Source organism: Hemitrygon akajei, chromosome 6 (genome assembly GCF_048418815.1).
Source record: "Hemitrygon akajei chromosome 6, sHemAka1.3, whole genome shotgun sequence".
Classification (NCBI taxonomy): Eukaryota; Metazoa; Chordata; class Chondrichthyes; order Myliobatiformes; family Dasyatidae; genus Hemitrygon; species Hemitrygon akajei.
The window spans coordinates 62,029,243-62,054,823 of record NC_133129.1 but is presented as its reverse complement, the minus strand read 5'-3'; the positions used below and the strand labels follow the sequence as shown (position 1 = coordinate 62,054,823).

The window sequence follows — 25,581 nt, the reverse complement described above, 5'->3', positions numbered from 1 at the left end:
ATGCACAGATTAACCGAGAGGCCTTTAGTTTAGTATGGGGAATAAAGAAGTTGCACAACTACTCCTACAGACAAAATTTTATGCTATTGGCAGATCACCAGCCCCTTGTGTCCATTTTCAATCCAAGGAAGGGAATTCCAGTGATGCCTACTAACTGGTTACAACATTGGTCACCATTCACAGGAACCCACTCTTATGACATAGAGTTCAAGGGTACCAAACAACACAGGATCAACAGGCAACTGCGGCCCAAATGGTAGCACTAACCAGAGACTGTCACAGCTGCTTAGTGCTAATGAGAAGGGAGTAGGTCAACAGATTAAAGACTTGGCCAAATGGATGCCAGAAAGTTCAAAACTGTTAAACCCATGGGAGTGGCTGTCTTCACCATGGCAAAGAGTCCATATTGACTTCGCTGGCCATCCATGGTCTCCATGTTTCTAATAGCTGTGGATGCTCATTCGAAGTGGCCTGAGGTCACACCAATGAAGTCTACCACCTCAACAAAGACTTTCTCCATTCTGAGGACTATTTTCACCAGAACCAGCTTACCAGAACAAATCATGAGTGAAAATGGACTGCAAAACACTTCAGAAGAAATTTGATTTTTCATAAAGAAAAATGGCATCGTCAGCTCCTTATCACCCAGCAACAAATGGGTTAGCTGAAAGATTTATCCAAACCTTCAAGAAGCCAATTAAAGTGATGGACAAGGAGGACATTTCTCTACAGCACAAAGTGGACAGCTTCGTTTTTGTGTATCGGAACTCTGTTCTTGCGACAAGCAGTCAAGCACCTGCAATGCTGTTCACGAGCAGGAATCTGAGATCTCACATGGACCTCCTGAAAACAGACCTCTGAAGGGAAGCACAGAATAAGCAGTTCAGCCATTTGCCAAGTGAATCGGCAAGGGGCTTCAAGGTTGGACAGGAAGTCCTAGTGCATGATCACTGAGAAGACAAGTGGATACCCAACAGGACAGCTACAAGAACTGGACCACTGATGTACACAGTGGGTGTTAGAGATCAGACATGGAGACATCATGTGGACCAGATACTAGATGCTCAACTGAAGAACACACCTGAGACGACTGCATCCAACCAGACGGATACATTATAGTTATCGGACTTACCTCTCCGTGATGATCATGTCACTGACACCAACGTGACACCAGAAGCTGAGAACTTCGTCGTAGACAAAATACCTACCAAACCTGATGCTGCTCCATAGGCCCAGGGGCACGACAAAAATGTTATCGTTGACAGGACACCTGCCAAACCTGATGCCGTTCCACAGGTCCAGAGGTGCTATCCTAAACCAAACAGAACACCACCCAAAAGATTGAACCTTTAGAACTGTGAAGTTAGTTATGGACTGTTATTGTGAAAGCATGTTTATTTGGAATATGAGTTTATGAAAGGGAAATTCAATGTTTCGTACATATACTGCTATATGTTGCATTAATCTAAAGGGGGAGGAAGTGTAATGTATGGATCCATTCCTTTAAGAGCAATGACCTCCCCCTTCGCACTACGTATTGATCTGTTGTCTGCACATGTGCTGTTGTCTACGCATGTGCATTGTTTTTTCTCTTTCTCTCTCTCGCTGCAATGTGAAAACACCAGTTAAAGCTATCTCCCACATGCGTGCTTTTATTTAATCAATATGTAGTTATGCATAGACACAACAGGTGAGTCTAGGACCGGAGGGCAAGCCTCAGGCTAGACTGGGGCATCCATTTAGAACAGAGATGAGCAGGAATTTCTTTAGCTAGAGGGTAGTGAATCTGTGGAATTTATTGTCACAGGAGGCTGTGGAGGCCAAGTCATTGAGTATATTTAACACTGAGGCTGATAGTTTCTTGATTAGTCAGGGCATCAAAGGTTACAGGGAGAAACGAGAAGAATAGATTTGAGAGGAATAATAAGTAGGCCATGATAGAATAGCGGAACAGACACAATTGGCCAAATGGCCTAATTCTGCTCCTATATCTTATGGTCTTATTCCTTAAACGACAAACTGATGGTGGCTTTTGTCTACTTGGGTTTTGGGTTGCTCGTATCCACTCTGTGTGAATTCCTTTAATTTTCTCCAGGGGAGACTTCTCAGTGTTCAGGAAAATGATCCTTTGACAAGTGTGTTGAACGTCTTGCAGTGAGGACTTTTTAATGTGTGTCCTTTGTATTTAGCTGTGACTCTTTTTAATCCCACTGTGCTCTGACCATTTGCCTATTGGCCTTTCAATTGTTTAATGGAAACATGGGAGTTTGTAATCATCTGCCTTCAGATTTGTGGAACTGCAGTTGCCCTTAAACAGTTCTCAACAAAATTTTGAACTAAAGCCATATCTTGTCAACTATTATTTTGGTATTGGTTTTATTTCCCCATGAACATTGATTAGAAGTAGGGATAACATGTCAGGTGTTACGGAGGTTATGTCTGACTATAATTGGCAATGACCTGCATTTAACAAAACAAATCTTTGAAACCTTTGAAAAGTATTCCACAGAAGCAATATTTAAGTAGCTTCCAGATAAAGTACAAAGAGACCCACCGATTATCCGCTGGGAGCCCCTCCAATCTCTCTGTAGGCCAGAGTCTTATTGCTAACCAACCACTCTCTTGCCTTTCCTCTATCTCCCACTGTATTGGCATTGCATGTTGTCTGAGTTATGGGAATGAAGGCAAGTCCATCTAAGCCTTGGTCTCCATCTGCTGTTTCTAGGAGGCAGGAGCAGCTGAGAGTGAGAGTAAGAGGAGAAGAGAGAGAATAACACAGTAAGGGGGAGTGAGAGTAGGTGGGGGGTGAAAGAGAATGAGAATGGGGGAGAGAGAATAAGAGAAAGTGAGATGAGAGAATGATAGCGAGGCAAGAGAGAGAACTACAGTGAGAGAAAACAAGAGAGAGAGATTGAGAGTGTCTTGGGGGGGAGATAGAGAGAGAGAATACATAGTTGGAGAGAATGAGAGTGGGGAAAGGGAATCCTTGCATGTGCCTGTTAGAATAAAAGGTAAAGATAAAAAGTGTAGGGTGTGGCGACCCACTTTCTGCGCAGGCGAACTGGCTCACAAATAGCCAGCACGCGGGGGGAGACTTTGGTAATGCACCTTTTACGTGATTTCCGCCCGAGAGGACAGGTGCTAGGGATTAAATGCCAGCACCGCAAAGTTTGAATAAACTAGTCTCGAAACGACTTACTGACTGCCCGTCGTTATTTCAGCACTGTGTGTAGCACATCGCTACATTGGTGACCCCGACAGTCCAAACGGGATTTGGACCAAAGATGACCGACTCTTCATCTGTTCACGCAGTTTCGCTAAAACTGCCGACTTTCTGGACGCTGCGACCATGCGTGCGGTTTAGCCAAGCAGAAGCCCAGTTCCAGATTCAGCAGATATCCTCTGATTCCACGCGTTACTACCACGTGGTGAGCGCCCTTGACCAGGAGACGGCCGCCCAGGTTGCGGATTTCATACAGTCGCCCCCGGAAGAAGGCAAATATGAAGCATTCAAAGCACTGCTCACTGAGACCTTTGGCCTCTCACGGTGTGAGCGGGGTGCCCGCCTGCTTCACCTGGACGGTTTGGGAGGCAGACTGCTGTCAGCATTGATGAACAAGATGCTGTTCCTGGCTGACAGACATAAGCCCTGCCTCATGTTTGAGCAAGCGTTCCTAGAGCGACTGCCCGAGGACATACATCTGCTGCTGGCCGACGCAGATTTCAGTGACCCCTGGAAGTTGGCGGCCCGGGCAGACGTGCTGTAGAAAGCCAAGAGGGAGAGCGTGGCGTCCATCGGTCAGATTACCAGGCCACGCGCCCAACAGCGGACCAGACCAGGCCCGGCAGGGGGGCGCCCACAACACAGAGGCAGGAGTGAGGAGGCCAGTGAACAATGGTGTTTCTACCACCAGTGGTGGGGCACAAAAGCCTGCCGTTGTCACCCGCCCTGCAAGGGCCAGGGCCAGCTGCCACTAATGACTATGGCGGCTGGCCACCAGGACAGCCTCTTGTATGTCTGGGACAAACCGTCCGGATGCCGCTTCTTGGTCGACACCGGAGCAGAGATCAGCGTCTTACCCCCAACGGGATACGACACCCGCAACAGGAAGCCAGGACCCACCCTGAGGGCCGCAAACGGCAGCACGATACGGACCTACGGCACCCACGCAGTGCAGCTGCAGTTCGGCGCCAGCCGGTTCACGTGGGACTTCACACTGGCCGCCGTGGCCCAACCACTCCTGGGGGTGGACTTCTTGCGGGCTCACAGCCTGCTGGTCGACTTGCAAGGGAAAAGACTGGAACATGCCGAGACTTTCCAGACGTTCTCCCTGGGTGAAGCCAAGTTGCCGGCCCCACACCTGGACTCCATCACGCTGTTGGACAACGAATTCACCAGAATCCTGGCGGACTTTCCATCGATTCTGGCACTGCAGTTCACGGCAGCCATGCCCAGACACGGGGTTCAGCACCACATCCCGACCAAGGGACCACCCCTCCACGCCCGCGCACGAAGGCTCCCCCCGGAAAAACTCCGCCTTGCGAAGGAGGAGTCCAAGAGAATGGAGGAATTGGGGATCATACGGAGGTCTGACAGCCCATGGGCCTCCCCCCTGCACATGGTGCCCAAAGCAGCTAGGGGTTGGAGACCATGCGGTGACTACTGCAGACTGAACGAGGCTACAACTCCAGACTGCTACCCCGTGCTGCACATACAGGACTTTGCAGCAAACCTGCACGGGGTAAGAATATTTTCCAAAGTAGACTTCGTCCGGGGGTACCATCAAATCCCGGTGCACCCTGAAGACATCCCCAAAACAGCACTTATCACCCTTTTCGGCCTGTTCGAGTTCTTCTGAATGCCGTTCGGCCTGAAGAATGCCACACAGACATTCCAGCGGCTAATGGACGCAGTGGGACGCGACCTGGACTGTGTGTTCATCTATTTGGACGACATCCTTATAGCCAGCAGTAGTCGCCAGGAGCATCTGTCCCACCTCCGCCAGCTCTACTCCCACCTGAGTGATTCTGGCTTCATGATCAACCCAGCCAAGTGCCAGTTTGGTCTCAATACCATCAACTTCCTGGGCCACAGGATTACCAAAGACGGGGCAACACCTCTGCCCGCCAAGGTAGATGCGATCCGCCACTTTGCCCATCCCAACACGATCAAAGGCCTACAGGAGTTCGTTGGTATGGTGAACTTCTACCGCCGTTTCCTCCCCTCAGCAGCCCGTATCATGCGCCCTTTGTACACCCTGATGTCGGGTAAAGGCAAGGACATTACTTGGGACGAGGAGGCCGCGGCCGCTTTCGTTAAAGCCAAGGAAGCCTTGGCAGATGCCGCGATGCTGGTGCACCCCAGAACGGACGTTCCGACCGCCCTCACGGTGGACGCATCTGACACAGCAGTCGGTGGGGTGCTGGAGCAGCTCATCGAGGGGCGCTGGCAACCCCTGGCATTCTTCAGCAAGCACCTACGACCACCCGAACTCAAGTACAGTGCTTTCGACCGGGAGCTGTTGGCACTGTATCTGGCAATCCGGCATTTCAGGTACTTCTTAGAAGGCAGGCCGTTCACCGCGTTCATGGACCACAAACCGTTGACCTTCACGTTCACAAAGGTGTCCGATCCCTGGTCGGCTCGCCAGCAGCGACATCTGTCCTACATCTCGGAGTACACCACGGACATCCAGCATGTCTCGGGAAAGGACAACGTCGTGGCGGACGCACTCTCCAGACCAGCTGTCCAGGCCCTGTCCATGGGGGTGGACTATGCAGCACTGGTGGAGGCGCAGCAGGCAGACGACGAGATGCCCAGCTACAGGACTGCAGTCTCGGGTTTGCAGCTGCAGGACTTTCTCGTAGGCCCAGGTGATAGGACCCTCCTGTGCAACGTGGCTACTGGCCAACCTCGCCCCATCGTCCCGGCAGCCTGGAGGCGGCGAGTTTTCGACTCCATACACGGTTTGGCACACCCATCTATCAGGACAACCATCCGGCTGGTCTCCAGCAAGTTTGCGTGGCACGGACTTCGCAAGCAGGTCAGTGAATGGGCCAGAACGTGCGCGCAGTGCCAAACAGCCAAGGTGCAGCGGCACACTAAAGCCCCGCCGCAGCAGTTCAAACCCACCCACCAGAGGTTCGACCACATTCATGTGGATATCGTGGGCTCCCTACCAGTGTCCCGAGGAGCACGGTACCTCCTAACTATGGGAGACCGGTTCATGAGGTGGCCAGAGGCGGTCCCACTCACCGATACATCTGCCGATTCCTGCGCCCAAGCACTGATTGCAACCTGGGTAGCACGCTTCGGGGTACCGGCCCACATTACCTCCGACAGACGTGCCCAGTTCACCTCCAGCCTGTGGTCGGCTGTGGTCAGCCTGTTGGGAACGCAGCTACACCACACTACTGCCTGTCACCCACAGTCGAACGGACTAGTGGAACGCTTCCACCGTCACTTGAAGTCGGCTCTCATGGCCCGCCTGAGAGGACCTAACTGGGTGGACAAGCTTCCCTGGGTCCTGCTTGGAATTCGCACAGTGCCTAAAGAGGGCACAGACTACGCGAAAGGCTCGGCAACTTGGCCCCCATACTGACTTCACAGCACGGACGGACCCCGACCCATGTACCCAAAGACCTGCAGAACTGTAAATTTGTGTTTGTATGAAGAGGCGGACACCGGGCACTGCTACAGCGGCCGTACGAGGGGCCGTTCAAGGTGATCAACAACAACGGGTCCACGTACGTTCTGGACATTGGGGGGAAAGAGGAGATTTTCACGGTGGACCGACTCAAACCAGCCCATGTGGACTTGGCGCAGCCAGTCGAGGTTCGGGCACCGTGGCACAGAGGCAGACCTCCCAAACAGAGTGTGATCCAGACTGTGGACATTGGGGGGTGTATCGCCGGTTCTGGGGGGGGGGGGGTGGTTATGTGGCGACCCACTTTCTGCGCAGGCGAACCGGCTCACAAATAGCCAACGCGCAGGGGGAGACTTTCGTAATGCACCTCTGACGTCATTTCCGCCTGGAGAGGGCGGGCGCTAGGGATTAAAAGCCAGTGCCGTGAAGTTTGAATAAACTAGTCTCGAAACGACTTACCGACTGCGTGTTGTTATTTCAGCGATGTGTAGCACATCGCTACAAGGGAACCTATTTTTTAAAGAGATAGAGAGGCCCTGGTTAAGAGAAAAAAGGAAGTGTATAGCAGGTATAGGCAGGTAGGAGCAATGAGGTGCTAATGGAGTATAAGAAATGCAAGAGAACATTTAAGAAAGAAACCAGGTGGGCTAAAATAAGGCATGAAGTTGCTCTGGCAGACAAGGTGAAGAAGAATCCTATGGGATTCTACAGATCTCTTAAGAGCAAAAGAATTGCAAGGTACAAAATTGGTCCTCTGGAACCAAAACAGATGAAGGAGGTGTCAAATAAGTTTTTTGCATCTGTATTTACTCAGGAGATGGACACAGGATCTACAGAATGAGGTGAAGCGGCATTAACTTCATAGGTCCTATGCAGATTACAGAGGAGGAGGTGTTTGCAATCCGGTGGATAAATCCCCAGGGCCTGACAAGGTGCTCCCTTAGACCCAACAAGAGGCAAATGGAGAAATTGTCAGGGCCCTAGCAGAGGTAGTTAAATCATCCTCAGAGACAGGTGAGGTACCAGAGGACTGGAGGATAGCCAATGTTATTGTGCTGTTTAAAAAAGGCTCTAAACATATATCAGCAAATTATAGGCCAGTAGTTAACGTCAATTATGGGAAAGTTATCCTAAGGCACCTGATATATAAGTATTTGTATACTTAGACTGATTGAGGATAGTCAGCAAGGCTTCATGCATGGTACATCATGTCTAACCAGTCTTATAGAGTTTCTCTGGGAAGTGGATGAAGACAAGACAGTGCATGCTGTCTGCATAAGGTACTTTGCAAGGTCCCACAGGGGAGGCTGGTCAAGAGGGCTCAGTCACTCAGCAATCAAGATGAGGGTAGTAAATTGGGTTAGACATCGACTTTGTGGAAGAAGCCAGAGAGCAGTTGTAGAGGAAACACGAGGAAATCTGCAGATGCTGGAAATTCAAACAACAACACACACAAAATGCTGGTGGAACACAGCAGGCCAGGCAGCATCTATAGGGAGAAGCGCTGTCGACGTTTCGGGCCGAGACCCTTCCTCAGGACTAACTGAAAGGAAAGATAGTAAGAGATTTGAAAGTTCCTCCCTCACCACCATTCAGGGCCCCAGACAGTCCTTCCAGGTGAGGCGACACTTCACCTGTGGGTCGGCTGGTGTGGTATACTGTGTCCGGTGCTCCCGGTGTGGCCTTTTATATATTGGTGAGACCCGACGCAGACTGGGAGACCATTTCGCTGAACACCTACGCTCAGTCCGCCAGAAAAAGCAGGATCTCCCAGTGGCCACACATTTTAATTCCACGTCCCATTCCCATTCTGATATTTCTATCCATGGCCTCCTCTATTGTCAAAATGAATCCAAACTCAGGTTGGAGGAACAACACCTTATATACCGGCTGGGTAGCCTCCAACCTGATGGCATGAACATTGACTTCTCTAACTTCCGTTAATGCCCCTCTTCCCCTTCTTACCCCATCTCTGACATACTTAGTTGTTTGCCTGTTCTCCATCTCCCTCTGGTGCTCCCCCCCCCCCTCCTTTCTTTCTCCTGAGGCCTCCCGTCCCATGATCCTTTCCCTTCTCCAGCTCTGTATCACTTTCGCCAATCACCTTTCCAGCTCTTAGCTTCATCGCTCCGGTATTCTCCTATCATTTCGCATTTCCCCCTCCCCCCACTACTTTCAAATCTCTTACTATCTTTCCTTTCGGTTAGTCCTGACGAAGGGTCTCGGCCCGAAACGTCGACAGCGCTTCTCCCTATAGATGCTGCCTGGCCTGCTGTGTTCCACCAGCATTTTGTGTGTGTAGCAGTTGTAGAGGGTTGCCTCTCTGAGGTGGTGTGCTACAGGGATCAGTGTTGGGTCCATTGTTGTTTCTCATCTATATCAATGATTTGGATGATAATATGGGTAATTGGATCTGCAAAGTTGTGGATGACACTAAATTTGGGGATGTACTGGGCGGAGAGAACGGCCGTGATGCCTTGCAGAGGGATCTGCATCAGCTGGAAATATGGAATGGCACTGAGGAGTACAGACTCAGAGCCATCAAACATTCCTCGTATGATAACCCTTTCAATTCTGGAATCATCCTTGCGAACGTCCTCTGGACCCTCTCCAATGCCAGCTCATCTCTTTTAAGATGAGGACCCCAAAACTGTACCCAATACTCACTAGTGCCTTATAAAGATTCAGCATCACAAACTGCTCTTGTATTCTAGACCACTTGAAATTAATGCTAATACTGTATTGCATTTGCTTTCCTCACCACCAACTCAACCTGCAAGTTAATCTTTAGGGTGTTCTGCAACTCAGGTTTTTGGATTTTCTCCCTGTTTAGAAAATAGCCTGCACATTTATTTCTACCAGCAATGAGCATGACCGTGTATTTTCCAAAATTGTATTTCATTTGCCACCTTCTTGCCCTTTCTCCTACTCTGTCTAAGTCCTTCTGCATCCTACATGTTTCTTGAACACTACCTGCCCCTCCACTAATCTTCGTATCATCTGCAAACTTGGCAACAAAACCATCTATTCCATCATCTAAATCATTTATGTATAGCATAAAAAGAAGTGGTCCCAAAACTGATGCCTGCGGAACACTAGTCACTGGCAGCCAACCAGAAAAGGATACTTTTATTCCCATTCGCTGCCTATTACCAATCAACTAATACTCTAACCATGTTAGTAACTTTCCTGTAATACCATGGGCTCTTAAATTAGAAAGCAGTCTCATGAGTGGTACCTTGTTGAAGGCCTTCTGAAAGTCCAAATATACAACATCCACTGAATCCCCTTTATCTATCCTACTTGTAATCTCCTCAAAGAATTCCAACAGGTTTGTCAGGCAGGATATTCCTGGCTTTGTACTATCTTGTTCTGTGTCACCAAGTACTCCATCACCTCATCTTTAACAATTGACTCTAACATCTTCCCAACCACTGAGGTCAGGCAAATTGGTCTACGTATAATTTCCTTTCTGCTGTCTTCCTCCTTCCTTAAAGAGTGGAGTGACATTTGCAAATTTCCAGTCCTCTGGCACCATGCCAGAGTCCAATGATTTTTGAAAGATCATTTCTAATGCTAACACAATCTCTAATGCTACCTCTTTCAGAACCCTAGGGTGCGACTCCTCTGGTCTGGGTGACTTGTGTACCTTTTGGTCTTCCAGCATTTTGAGCACTTTCTGTCTTGTAACAGTAACTGCACCCACTTCTCTTCCTTCGCACACTACAACATCAGGCATACTGCTAGTGTCTTCCACAGTGAAGACTGAGGCAAAATACTCATTTAGTTCATCAGCCATCTCCTTGCCCCTGTAATTATTTCTCCTGCCTCATTTTCAAGAGGTCCTATATCCACTCTCATTTTTCTTTTATTTTTAACATACTTGAAAAAAACTTTTACTATCCACTTTGATATTATTTGCTAGCTTGCTTTCATATTTCATCTTTTCCCTTTTAATGACTTTTTTAGTTGCTCTCTGTAGCTTTTTAAAAACTTCCCAATACTCTATCTTCCCAATAATTTTTCCTTTGTTATATTCCCTTTCTTTTGTTTTTACATTAGCTTTGACTTCTCTTGTCAGCCACGGTTGTACTATTTTACCATTTGAATATTTCTTCATTTTTGGAATACATATGTCCTGCACCTTCCTCATTTTTCTGTCCACAAAATAATGAGTGCAAGGCTTTGCACAATATGGTAGTCCATTACACGGTATGGTCTGGCTTGGTATGACATGACATGTTATGGCATGGTATTCATGTGCTTTCAGCAGATACTAGAGTCTTAAGTTGGGTATGGAATTGATTTGCTTATGCCAGGGTTCATATGCAATCTCAGTGAAGCTTCTGCAAGCAGTGAAGTCAGCATTTCTTCTAAAATCTCATGATGCTTCCAGCAAGAGATGACGATGAAATGTACAGAGCATATTTTGAGCTGGTTATTATTCTTAGTAGACAGAAAAGGGCAGGACTTATTTTTTCCTCAGGCTGTGAGAAGTCTAAGAGCACTTTGATTGCCTCTGGTTGAGTTATCAACCAGATAACTGGTTACAGTCATCTGCAACTTGGCTGCAGACAATGAAGCATTTCATCCATTGACAGCTACTCAGGTTCTGGGAGGACACTCTGGGAAGATATGACTCCAACTGGAGTATTCACCTTTTTTCCTTCTTTCTGCATGTTCACCTGCTCAACATCTCTTCTGCTAGGCATGCTATATTCCAATAGCCCCATGTTCAGAACCTTTGAAGGCAGGAGAGTATCTGTCAACAGATGCAAGACCACTCTTTAAAGAAGTTAAGAGGCACCAGATACATGCCAATAGTCAGTAAAACTCAATCTGCAACTAACTTGAAAATAGTTGATGATTATTTTAAAAGCAAAGGCTGTTTTCTTTCTCCCCTGCTGCAAGTTATGTTTTCTTTAATGCAAGGGATAGGGAACATGTTAACTGGATCTGGGAATGGGAATGCTGGCGTTATTCAGTGCTCATCATCATTCTCGCCTACCTATTCTGTTTTAAGTCCAGTGGATACTCCACAACTCTGTCAACAATGTGCATATTTGATTCAGATAGCAATACCAAACCAAAATAGAGCATAAACGGGCCAAACTGTACGAGGCCATCAATACACTGGAAACTACACACCCAGAGGCTGCCTTCATCATTGCCAATGACTTTAATCGAGCGTCACTGATGAAAGTCTCTCCGAAATTTTGTCAGAACATTAAGTTGAGCTCTCGTGGAGATAACACACTTGACCACTGCTACACTCCCTTCCACAACGCTCACAAAGCTCTCCTTCACCCAGCTTTTGGAAAATCAGATCACTCTTCGACCCTGCTTTTGCCAACATACAGGCAGAAGCTGAAACAAGAGGCGGTCATAGTTAAAACTGTCCACTGTTGGTCCAACCAATCAGTCTCCATGCTGCAGGACTGCTTCGATGACGTCGACTGGAATGTCTTCCATGATGAGGATGTCTCCGAGTTCACTAATGGAGTCACGTGCTTCATCCAGAAGTGCATTGATGACGTTGTCCCCCAGAAGTCAGTCAGGGTCTTCCTGAACAAGAAACCCTGGATCAGTAGTTCCAAGTGAGCAGCACTTACCGTGTGACACAGTGCCGGCCATCAGCTGGAGCTCAAGAAAAGCAGCTATGATCTGCACAAAGCTACCAAGGCTGCGAAACAACAATACAGGGACAAGATTCACAATGAATAGCACACGTGACTTGTGCCGAGAGTTTCATACCATCACAGACTTCAAAGTCAAATGTAGTGGTGTTTTCAATCTCTCCCTCTCCCAGTGCAGTGTGCCTCTTTCACCTCAGATGGTTGAGGAAGTTTTGTATGGGTCCCCAAATCCTAAGAACTTTCTACACAGACACAATTGAGAGCATCCTGTCTGGCTGCATCACTGCCTGGTATGGGAACTGTACTTCCCTCAATCGCAGGATTCTGCAGAGAGTGGTGCAGACAGCCCAACGCATCTGCAGCTGTGAACTTCCCATGATTCAGGATATTTACAAAGACAGGTGTGAAAAAAGAGGCTGAAAGATCATTGGGGACCCGAGTTACCTCAAACACAATCTATCCCAGCTGCTACCATCTGGGAAACGATAACGCAGCATAAAAGCCAGGACCAACAGGCTCCAGGACAACTTCTTCCACCAGGCCATCAGACTGATTAACTCACGCTGATTAAATGTATTTCTATGTTACATTGACTGTTCTATTTATTATAAGTTATTTTAAATTACTATGATTGCACATTGCAAGTTTAGATGGAGACACAACGTAAAGATCTTTTACTTCTCATGTATGTGAAGGATGTAAAAAATAAAGTCAATTCAGATTCAGAAATAAGATTTGGAACTCAGTTTTGTATCATTGAATGGAACACAAAAGTTAAACTTTCAGGGGTAGGACAGCACAGAGCTACTGACTCACACTCCAGTAATTACGTTCAACCTTGAGCTCCGGTGCTGTGTGTGTGTGGAGTTTGCGTGTTCATCCGATATCCACATAGGTTTAATTCAAGAGCTTTGGGTTTCCTTGAAGATTGTGCAAGTTGGTAAGTTATTTGGTCACTTTAACTTTCACTGTAGTCTACAGATGAGAATGTGGGGAAGGGCAGTTGACAGTAATACAGGAGAATAAAATAGTGTTGGATTATATTAGGTGCTCAGTACAGACTTGGTGAGCCAAATAGCCTGTTTTGGTGCTGTATGATTAAATTACGTCACAGCTTGCTGAGCAGCTTATAATGTCTAGAACAGGGGTTCCAAACTTTTTTATGTCATGGACTAATACTATTGAGTAAGGGGTCTGTGGACCCCAGATCGGGAACACTTGGTCGAAAATGTGTATTTGATGAAAAATAATACAAGTGCATCTATACTCAAACATTCAAAGCCAATACCCACTTAAAAGTTACAACACTTTATTTGTTGCCTAAACCTACTAGTTCATAAATGTTTTTGTATGTTTCTGGGGTAAAGTCGTGGTAGTACATTTTATATCTTATACTTACAAATCAAGTGCAGTAAACTTTCTTAGGTTCATTAAAATGGGATATTTAAGCAACTTCAAGCATTCTTTCCTGTTTATTTCATTTTTTTACATAAAGTTCATTCAGAGTTCAGTGTGTATGATATTTTAAGTTAATGAATATAAATTTGACAGCAATGTTTGTTGACTGCACTCCGTTACAGATAAAGGAAGTTGCCAAAAACTTTACAGGAAAGTTGCCAGCATGTATATTTGACATGGGTGGTGGCATTATCTGGGAGGTATCACATTAACCTGGTGTTCAGATCCTTTTTTGTTAGTGGAACTGAAGATCAGGTGGGAAAATAACAAGAAAATATTGTTTGGTTTTTGGACTCCAGCTGATGGTAACTTGGTTTTCAATAAAGGAGGAGAAATGGAGCAGGACTAGGCCATTCAGCCCTTTGTGCCTATTCTACTATTCAATAGGATGCTGGAGTTATAAAGAGAGACTGTAAAGGTCACTGTATTTTTGTCTGAACATAGGAGAATGATGGGTGTCATTAAAAACATATATAAAATCAGGGCATAGATAATGAATGGGCATGATCTTTTAACCCAGAGTAAAGGAATTTAAAAATAGAGTGCATAGCTTTAAGATGGTGCAATGAGTTATAGAGTCATGGGGGATTAATTTTTTCCTGCAGAAGGTGATGGATATATGGAATGAGCTGCCAGAGGAAGTGGTAAAAATTTATATAATTATAATTTTAACAGGTACATCAATGGGAATAGGGGGACATGGGCCAAATGCAAGCTCACATAGACAAACTGTTTGCCATGGATTAGTTAGACCAGAGGGCTTGTTTCTGAGCTGTATTTATCTATGATTCTTTGAGCCTTTGTTTATGGCTGATCTTTTAGCTCCAACAATTCCTTGAATTTCTTTATATCTAAAGATCTTGATGTTACTGTGTATGTGTATGGGTGGATGGCTGGGAGGGAGGGAGGGAGGGAGGGATGAGAATTGTTTTGATGTTGACGATTTTTTGCTTGTTGCATTCTGTTCTGTTGTGTTTTGTGTTCTGCTGATCATTTTGGGCATGCTATGTTGGCACCAGAATCTGTGGCAACACTTGCAGGCTGCCCCCGTCACATCATTATGTCGTGTTGGGCATTAATGCAAACAATGCATTTCACTGTATACCTTGATGTACAAGTGATAAGTAAATGAATCTGAATGAAAAGGAGCAGATCCAGCATTGACCCCCGCGGAACACCACTAGTCACTGGCAGCCAAGCAGAAAGTGCCCCTTTATTCCCATTCTTTGCCTTCTGCCAGTCAGCCATTCTTCTGTCCCTGGTAGTATCTTTCCTGTAATATCTTGAGCTTTTATACTGTTTAGCAGCTTCATGTATGACACCTTGTCAAAATAGGACTTCTGAAATTCCAAGTAAACATCCATTGACTTCTTTATCTATCTTGCCTGTTATTTTCTCAAAGAATTCCAACAGATCTGTCATGCAAGATTTCCCCTTCAAGAAACTATGCTGACTCCAGCCTATTTTATTTTATACCTCCAAGTACCCTGAAATCTCATCCTTAATAATGGACTCGCAACATCTTGCCAACCACTGGCCTATTATTTCTTAACTTTTGTCTCCTTCTCTTTTCAAAGAGTGGTGTAACATGTACAATTTTCCAGTCCTCCAGAACAAATCCAGAATCTATTGACTTCTGAAAGATCAATTTCTTCAGCTCCTTCTTTCAGAACCCTGGAGAATGGTCCATTTGGTCCAAGTTACTTATCTACCTACAGACCTTTCAGCTTTCCAAATACTTTCTCCTTAGAAATAGCAACTACACTCACTTCTACCTCTTGACTCTCTCAAATTCATGGCATGTTACTGTTGTCTTCTGCAGTGAATACTGATGCAAAATATTTATTCTGTTCACTGTCCATTTCTTTATCTCCCATTATTACCACTCCAGTGTCATTTTCCAAAGGTCAAATGTTCACTCTTGCCCCTCATTTACTCTTTATATACACAGAAAAACTTCCTGATATCTTCTTTTATATTAATGACTAGCTTACCATCATATTTCATTTTTTTCTCTATTGCTTCTTCAGTTGTTTTCTCTAAGATTTTAAAAGCTTTCTATTCCTTTAGTTTCTCACTACTTTGTGCTGTATTGTATGCCCTCTCCTTTGCTTTTATGCTGTCTCTGACTACCCTTGTGAAACAAAGTTGCCTCTTCTTCTCTTAATAATACTTCTTTTTTGGGATGAAACAATCCTCTATCTTCTGAATTATGCCCAGAAACTCCAGCCGTCCCTGCTGATGTTACCTTTCAATCATCTTTGGCCAGCTTCTCATGCCTCTGTAGTTACCTTTAGTCAGCTGTGATATCTCTTGTTGAGTGAATGAAGTCACTGGAGAGAAGTACAGCTAGACATGAAACAGCCTCTTTATTCAACATACGGCAGGCATCATATGGAGACCCTTTCGGGGTGGGGGGAGATCTGCCTGGCACAATGCTACCCAATATTTTATGTGCTAACAATCAAAGAAAATTCAGGACAAGTCAAACAAATCCATATTTACAATGTTCTCTTGAACTGTGCATGTATCAGTTTAAAATGTCTGGATCTTCCCACCATCAAACCCAAAACAAGTGTCGTATCCATGGAACTGTCATATCCATGGAACAGGATGTTGATTCGATTTATGCATATGTAGACAATCAGTTAAGTACCTGTTTCCTGGTCTGTCTGGTCTGAATTTTAAATTTAATCTTCAATGTGTATTCAAATATGAAAGCTAATGTCCAAAGTCAGTTAATTGCTACATCTGCTAACCCTCACCCCTCCCCCCCCAAAATCACTCTAACACTACCCTCACATTTCTTTATAAACAATCTATTTAGTTGCAAAGTACCTAAAAAAAAATGTCTGGGTCACTTATATGAGGGGCAATCAGTGGCACTTTGCAAAGAGTAATTGAACATTGAATAGATTTAATTTCAATGAAAATAGCCAGAAGAACAATTTCAAGCCACCTATATTTTGATATATTTGCACAATTTTGTGTTCTATTTTTTTCACACGAGAAGCAAACACTGAGCAATTAATTTTTTAGACTAACATTTTGCAGATAAATAAAAGGTTTTAATTTTATCATTGGCTCTTACTGCCTTGATTGCTGTAAGACACTTTCTCAACAATGTACTTGTGTTCAAAATGTACAGTAGCCTTTGTAAGTCAGAAAGGCAGTAGGCTTTAACATAGGAGCATTCACAACCAAAAACAAGATATGACCAGATTAGTCATTGACTGTGGGACAGATAATTGATCAGGACATCAGAACAAACTTTCACTTTCTTCCTAGGGCATGGTACCTGGGAATCTTATGTTCAGCTAAAAAGGCTTATTAAATCTTGGTATAATATATGATGTGATGTAGAAAAGATGATCAGACAGAAGACTGTCTGCTTCCCTCTTCCTATATGATTACTTAATAAAGACCTGCCATAAGCATTGTTACTTACATAAGTTTACAAAGTACATTGTTTCACCACTAAAATTAAAATTGTAGTAGGTACAGCATTTGTTGACACACCAAGTGGCAGAATATCTCTGATTTCACTTGTTTGCAACAAGTCTTAAAGAAAATTAATGAAAAGTCACTATAATTTTCAATTTCTCAGTAGTTGTAAGTAAATTACAGAAATGGACAACAGAGAATTTACCTTTTTGTGATTTTGGAAAGTGAACCCTGAGCAGTTTGATGTATGGAGCTACAGAGCAAAGAGCCATGCAGATTGGAAACAGACCCTCCTGCCCAAATTGTCTGGAAGTAGAATGCACAGAATCACAGCAATCATTGCGATGTTTTTGTCCATCATGGTCATTTCCTATTTTCAGTCCCTTGGAGATGTAGTGTTCCAGGAAAATAAAATAGTTATTATTGAAAACGTGTATGTTCAGAGGGCTGATGACTGTGGTCTTCAAGCCGTGAAATAAATCACAAAGTTGAACTTCCATCTTAGAAACACATCACAAAGAAATATTTATTTTTTACACATTTTTTTCAGGAATGAAGAAGCTCTCACCTGAAAGACACTGCAGAAGACTGACTATCTAGGACAGGCCTAATGTCCAGAGAAATCTTTCTCAAAGTCTGCTGCGTGTTGACGGTGAAAAACGTGGACACTATTTTGTGAAGAGGTGTGGATTTGAAGTACTTATTCGGGAAGTTTTGATTCTGCTGTGATGAAGCAACACTGCATAGAGACTCCGATCCTCCTGCAGCTGATCGTGTGGAGATGCATTGCTCCTTCCCTTGTTCAAGTGAATCATGGCATCACAGTTCCCAAGGGGCAGTCTGTGTTCCTCTCAGAGAAGAACCTGGTGTTCAACATCCCAAAGGAAAAGGATAGCTGCAAGGTGGAAGTAGTCATGAATGAGCCAATAACACAACGTGTCGGGAAGCTTACCCCTCAGGTACGATGTTAATAATACATTCTAATAGGATATCGTCACAGCAGTGTGGCAAGCTTGTGGGGTTTGGTTGGTGCAAAGATATGGCTCACAGAAAGCAGCCGAGGTAATCTTAATTCTGAATAAAACTGTCAGTTTATAGGGGAAAATCAAAGCATCAAATGTTTAAAACTAGTTGGGCAATACAGGCATAACTCAAACTGTTCATGAGGTGGAAATGAACAAAAGCAGTGTGGGGGACAGGGTCACAGCTGTGATGGAAGAGCGAGGAGGCAGGGGGAGAGCGGCCAGTCTCACAGAGTGTGAGTGAGTGAGTTCAGTCCTCTCTGCCTGTGGCTGCTTGAGGGAGGGGGTCGGCATGCAGAACTACCCCATACCTGTATGACAGAAGACTCCTGCAGCACCATTCATTCATTGGTACAGTGCATCCATGAATTGGGTGCTCGTAACCCAGGGACGGTCTGTAAGAAAAATTTTACAGTCATAGAAGATTGTCAAGAAAATTAAAAGTACCAAATATTATGACTACAATATCTGGAGGGGTTCTTCCAGTTTCTTGCTCTACCTTCTGTCGAACATTGGCAAAACCAGTGTTTAGGGTGAGTAAAATACATTTTCCAAGCAAAGTCACCCCTGGGAAACTGAAGCCAGTTCATAAGAAAATCACACACAAAGATGGTTTCCTGCACTTTAGGTCATGCCAGTTGTCATAGCGTTGAATGGGAAAGTGGTCCAGGCATTTATATACATAATTCTCCCCAACAAGGCTAATATTTGCCTGGCATTAATTTTATGGCTAACACTACTTGCATCAGAAAAGAAACAAAAGATGGAAGATATTGGAAAAAAAACAAAGAGGAACTCAATGCGTTGACCAGCATCTGTGAAGGTACTTCACACTGGGACTCTGCATCAATAGAGTTTATAATACTGTATCAGTTGTAGTGACATCAATTTATGGACAGAGACCATTTCTTTAATTACCAAACTAAATTAGAAACAATGAGATGCAACTACTGATAAAGGGGGATTGCAGAGAAAACGTTCTTACCTTCAAGACATTAACTTGTTAATGCTGGTCAGGTTCAGGGGGTTATTTATTTTATAACCATATATAACCATTTAATAATTACAGCATGGAAACAGGCCATCTTGGCCCTTCTAGTCCGTGCCGAACGCTTACTCTCACCTAGTCCCACTGACCCACACTCAGCAAATAACCCTCCATTCCTTTCCCATCCATATACCTATCCAATTTTTTTTAAATGACAAAATCAAACCTGCCTCTACCACTTCTACTGGAAGCTCGTTCCACACAGCTACCACTCTCTGAGTAAAGTGTTATGGTCCAGTTCATAAATCGCATTCCGGGTCTTGATCTGGTCCGCAGACTCCGGACTCCGGGTCTTGCAGCCATCCCTACTTTCACCCTTAAGCCCAAATAGGATCATCCTGGCTTAAGGAGGTGCACCTGATGCCTATCGACTGGCAGGTGTATATAAGGGGGCTCTGGGACTGAGTCTAGTTGGGAGAATTATCAAAACAGTACATGGTGGGTAATGGTACACCTCAGGGTAGTGTGATTAGCCTGTTACTTTTCATCATTATGATCAATGATGTCTTCACAAAGGTACCAGTAGATATAGGTAGGTCACTGTTTGTGGATGATGGGGCCTTGTGGAAAAGTGGCAGGAACATGGAGCATATAATCAGGAAACTACAAGGAGCAATTGATGAAGTGGTAGAGTGGGGTTATGATTGGGGATGTAGATTTTCAGTGGAAAAAACTCAAACTGTATTTTTCACTAGGAAAAGAATTGAAGTAGGGAAGAAGTTAAGGATTGAATTAGAAAGGGTTGGATCATTTAAATTTCTGGGAGTTATATTTGATTCATGATTAACATGGGCAGACCATATCAGGAATGTTGAGGAGAAATGTAAAAAAGTAATAAATGTGATGAGATGTTTGACTGGTAAGGAATGGGGAGCATGTTGTTCAGCATTAAAGATATGTGGCTTTAGTAAGATCTGTGTTGGATTATTGAAGTGTAGCATATGGATCAGCAGCTAGGTCTCTTATAAGGAAACTGGATGTGATTCAGGCTCAGGCTTTGAGAGTGTGCAGTGGGGCTTTTAAAGCATCACCAGTATCAGCCCTGCAGGTAGAAATGGGAACAATGCCTTTGGAATTAAGAAGGATGCAATTGATGGCAAACTACTGGGTTAATTTGCAGGGACATAATGATTCTCACCTTGCTAAAGGAGTGTTGCAGGAGTCCTGGGAAAATTGGAGGTTTCAGAGGCAAAACTTTAGTCCGGTAGGGAATGATATTGCTAGATCATGTGGAGTGTTTGATCTAAGGATAAGTCCTTCAGTAGTTTATCTGGTTGTAGCTCCATGGAAGCTGGTATGGCCTGATGTAGACTGGCATTTGTTAGAAGTAAAAATGAAAGGAAAATATAAAACTGATTTGGTAAGTGCATTTAACTGCTATGTGATGGAAAAGTATAGTGATTATACTCGGGTCTATACAGATGGTGCTAAGGAACCTGAGACAGGAGTGACAGGGTTTGGGGTGGCTATACCAGCAAAAGCAATTGCAATCAGCAGAAGAACATCTGATAAGTTAGCGGTGTATACAGTGGAGATGATGGCAGTGTTGGTTGTGTTGCGTTGGGTGGAGAAAACTAAACTAGTCAAAGCATTGATATGCTCAGATTCATCTTCAGTTCTAGCAAGTTTAAGGTCTTCTCACTCAAACAGCTGGCAAGATGTACTTCATGAAGTCCTTCAGTTAGTCACAAGAGTTGCAAATCAGGGAGGTCAGGTTAAATTTCTATGGGTTTCAGCTCATGTAGGGGTGAAGGGCAATGAAAGGGTGGATGAGTCGGCAAAGAGGGCAATAAAGAAAGAAAATATAGAAATACACATTAGTATAGCAGAGGTTAAGTGTGTAATCTGGGGAAAAAATTAACCAGCTGTGGCAAGAAAGATGAGATGGGGAGGGGAAAGGGAGGCATTTATATCAAATACAAAAAAGTGTTGCAGGTACTAGGGTAGGAAGTAGATACAGAAGAGAGGAAATTGTGTGGACTAGGTTAAGGCTGGGGCACTGTGCACTAAACCAAACATTGAAATTGATAGGGAAACACCAGACAGGACTGTGTGAGGAACGTCAGGAAGAGGAGTCAGTAGAACATGTAGTTCTAAGTTGCAGGAAGTATGGGATACAGAGAGATGATGAGAATTAATCTAAGGGAATGGGGGGTGCAGGAATTCACATTAAGAGGGTTGCTGGGCATGGGTGAGAGAACACAGGTCAGGGTATTTTTAGCTTTCGGGGTACAGGGGTTTTTTATAGGCTATGATGGATAAACAGAAATAGGGTACTAGGATGGGGAGGATAAAGTGTAGGTTAGGGTATAAGTATGTGTACGATTGGGTGAAGGGATTAAGAATGAGAGTCCATCGCATACTCCGGAGCAGAAGGTGGTGGTAATGCACCATTAAGCTGGGTGCCAACCGCTGTAAAACAAGACAGAGAGTCTAGTTGGAGGTTGTTCTGTTTGCTTGTCTATCCTGTTTTGGTATGTTCATCATGTTTGCCTGGTTTTTTTCTGTTTGTCCTGGCTTGGAGTACCCACTGTTAATCAACTAGTTCTGTAAGTCTGTTCTTGTAGTCACCCTGGACTGAGCGCCCTTCTGATCCCTTGCCTCTGTTGGGTAAGCAGGCTGGACTGCTGTTGCCTGGTGGGGGACTCTGACCCTTTCCTACCCCTCTCTTTTGATGGGTTGTACCCTGCACCTGCCCAGGTGCCCTGTGACATGCCCAGGCCCTTGTGTTCCTGCCTGGGAGGCTGGGCCCTGCCCAGGAGTTATGTGGCCTGCCTAGGGGGCTATCCTCCCAGCATTCCTTGTCCCATAGACCCATCCTCTAGCTTAGCCGGGGTCCCCCCGTGGCCGCGAGCGCCGGGGTCCCGCCTTCGCAATGAACTACCTCTGAACCCCAGGATCAGAAGTTCCCCCTCGTGTTACCCCTAAACTTTTGACCCTTAACTCTCAACTCGTGTCCTCCTGTTGGATCTCCCCTACTCTCAATGAAAAAAAGCCTATGCATGTCAACTCTGTCTACCCCCCTCATAATTTTAAATACCTCTATCAAGTCCCCCCTTAACGTTCTACGCTCCAAAGAATAAAGACCTAACTTGTTCAACCTTTCTCTGTAACTTGGGTGCTGAAACCCGGGTAACATTCTACTAAATCTCCTCTGTCCTCTATTTTGTTGACATCTTTCCTATAATTCAGTGACCAGAACTGTACTCAATACTCCAAATTTGGCCTTGTACAATTTTAACATTACATCCCAACTCCTATATTCAATGCTCTGATTTATAAAGGCAAGCATACCAAAAGCTTTCTTCACCACCCTATCCACATGAGATTCCACCTTCAGGGAACTATGCACCATTACTCCTAGATCACTCTGTTCTACTGCATTCCTCAATGCCCTACCATTTACCATGTATGTCCTATTTGGATTATTCCTACCAAAATGTAGCACCTCACACTTAACAGCATTAAACTCCATCTGCCATCTTTCAGCCCACTCTTCTAACTGGCCTAAATCTCTCTGCAAGCTTTGCAAACCTACTTCATTATCCACAATGCCACCTATTTTATTCAGTGATACTACATGGAGTAAGGCCACACCACCACAGCAACTCCCAAAAAACCCAGTTAAGCCTAAACTAATCACGGGACAATTTACAATGCCAAATTAACCTACCCGGTACATCTTTGGACTGTGGGAGGAAACCAGAGTACCCAGAGAAAACCCACGCATTCCATGGGGAGAATGTACAGAGACTCCTTACAGAATGATGCCAGAATTGAACTCTGAACTCCAGAATGCCCTGTGCTGTGATGGTGTCGTGCTAACCACTACAATACCATGCCGCTAAGTTAAAGATGTTCAGGGTGGGATCAGTCTTGTTCTTAGTATTTTTCATGTAAACAGTTTGTGTTAGTCAGATAGATGGAACAGCCATGTGTTGGACTTGCATATCAGGTGGTCCTTTGCATATAGCGTCTGTGCACGTCTGTTCAGGCCATTATCTGAGAAAAGGGAACATGTTCCTTCATTAAGTTTTATGCTGTCATTTCAACTACAACACCAGCACCAGACGATATTAAATTCACAAAGTTGTTCCCAGACTGCTGCTGTAATTTTGTATGCAACTAAGCGCCAAAAAGTTGGCTAACTTCTATGATGACTGGTCAGGATAAGGTAGACTTGACAACAGAAACATCTCTGAATCTTCATGAGATGATTGCAATGCATAGGGATTGTTGAAAAGTCTAGCATTGATTATAGGTCCAATTAGTGAGCAAAAAAATTTCCAGGAGCCAATTTTCTTAATCTTCTTTGATTTAACTGAATTGGCTGAAAATGTGTTCCTGCCACTTTTGGAATCTCATCAGAAAACTAAGCACACAAGATCAATTCATCAAAAAGGCTCTTAAGCTGAAGCATTAACACTAATTCTCCCACCACAGATGTTAAGTATTTCCATCTTTTTGTTGTATTTCAGATTTTCTGCACGCAGGGTATTTGGCTTTTACTTCATTTGTCAGATCTGTAAAAAGCCCTGTGGGCTGTTCCCCACAATCTTATTTCTTAAAGAAATTCTCATGAGTAGTTGTGTTAGACTCTTCCAACAGTGAGGCTGGGAAATGTTCAATAGTGTTCTATGAGTATATATCATTTCAAGTAAATGTACTTTATTAATGTTTAGATTAATGCAAATAATGGTAAATTATCAAAAGTTTGCTTATTTGCATATAGAAGAGAAATGCTTTACAAACTGAATGTTACGGAAATTTAACATCTGTTTGTTTACTGTTCTAACATTTTCAGGTTTTTGACTGCCATTTCCTACCCAATGAAGTGAGATATTCACACAATGGATGTCCAATACTGGATGAGGATCAAATCCTGCTCAGAGTTTACAGGCAAGCAAAAAAGCAGGGATAACATAACGGATTTGTTTATTTATAGAGGGTTTATTTATAGAAATGAGTTTGGTCACCAAGGCAATCATCTAACTTCAGAGGAATCTGAATGAATAACTACCATCAAAAGGTTCTCCGCTGAGGAACTGCAGAGTTGATGACAGGAATAGGCAGAAGCCAGGGGAGCCTCTGCCCACATGGTCGCTGAGGATCTAGGGTGTGGGGAGTGCTGGAGTGGGTCTATCCAACAAGGAGATGGACCTGTCACCCCATCACGTGATCAACAATGCCCGGGGAGTGGCACCAGCTCACCATGAAGAATTGCTATGGGGTAGAGTGATAGCAGCAGTGAAGCTCAGATATCCCTCACTCTTCGAGTGGGATTTGAAGCCCTGACAGGAGTGCAGCACAGTGGAGGAAGGGACAGGGGCCTTTTGCCAGTGTTCTCTGGTCACAGGAGTCTATCACCTCAGTGATATCCCACTGGAGGATCATAGGATCTCCTCAACCATGGTGGCTACTTAGCTACGGCAGTTGTTCACGATCTAAAGGAGTGGTTCCACCCTTAATGGGGCCAGAAATAAGAAGTACTGTCAATGTTGCCATTAGATGATTGGAGAGATTAGAGAACACGAAGCGGAGGTGAGTCGAAGTAGTTGGGTGCACAAATTAGATAAGTGGCCAGGAGTTGCAGGGCCCTGCGTGTCCTGTTAGAATATATTTCTGGCATAGCTCGTAGCTAGGGTCCCGAGGGAGCAGGTAGATGTGGTTCCCACTCCCACCCTCTGTGTCACGCAGAGGGAGAATTGCAAGGGGCAGTAAGACAGATGGGTCATTCTACAAGCCCTCCCCCCCCCCACCCCCCGATAAAGGCTCCTTCTGCACTCTGCTGGCATCCTCGCATTCAGCTCAAAGTTCCTTACGCAAAGTACTTTTTGTGTTATCAAACACATTAATCTTTCCGAAGTACCCACATCCCTGACTAGCCTGAGAACATCACTCACATGACTGATCATATCCGGCAATAAGCAAATAAGATCTGAAAAGGAGAGGGCCTGTTCAATAACTACTACACCCCAGGGGGAAGATGATTTACTTTTAGGGCATTGGGAGGCTGTTGTACTACTGTAATACATTAATACACTGGGTAGTAACTGGAAAATTTTGGATATTATTGTGTTATCTTTCGTGTGTGGTGTCCATGTGGGTGTTGTTTTAGCCTGTTGGCCAAATGTCTGTGTTGTATCTTTCAAGGGGTGAAATCTTGTAGTAAGTGTCTTAAGTTACCCGCACATCAAAATCCACTCCCCTGTGGGAGGGGGAAACAGCCCATGTAAAGAACATGATGGCCTCTTCCACTGGTTTCCATTTAGCTGGTGACATGACGGTACCAGCTAAACCTAATGAGCAGGAGCCATCCAGTGTCT

General features: G+C 44.7%; 1 protein-coding gene across 7 annotated transcripts in view; it reads left to right on the top strand.

Moving 5' to 3' along the window:
• The window catches only part of frem1a (Fras1 related extracellular matrix 1a), a 184,607-nt gene that overhangs the window by 33,812 nt on the left and 125,214 nt on the right, over positions 1-25,581 (top strand). For all 7 annotated transcript variants that reach the window (XR_012099265.1, XR_012099266.1, XM_073048443.1 and 4 more), the window contains 2 exons: positions 17,736-18,144; positions 24,060-24,154. Coding sequence is in view for 5 of the 7 variants with exons in the window: in XM_073048443.1 (XP_072904544.1) it covers positions 17,914-18,144; positions 24,060-24,154 (326 nt within the window). In the remaining 2 variants the exon portion in view is untranslated. The remainder of the gene's footprint in view (positions 1-17,735; positions 18,145-24,059; positions 24,155-25,581) is intronic.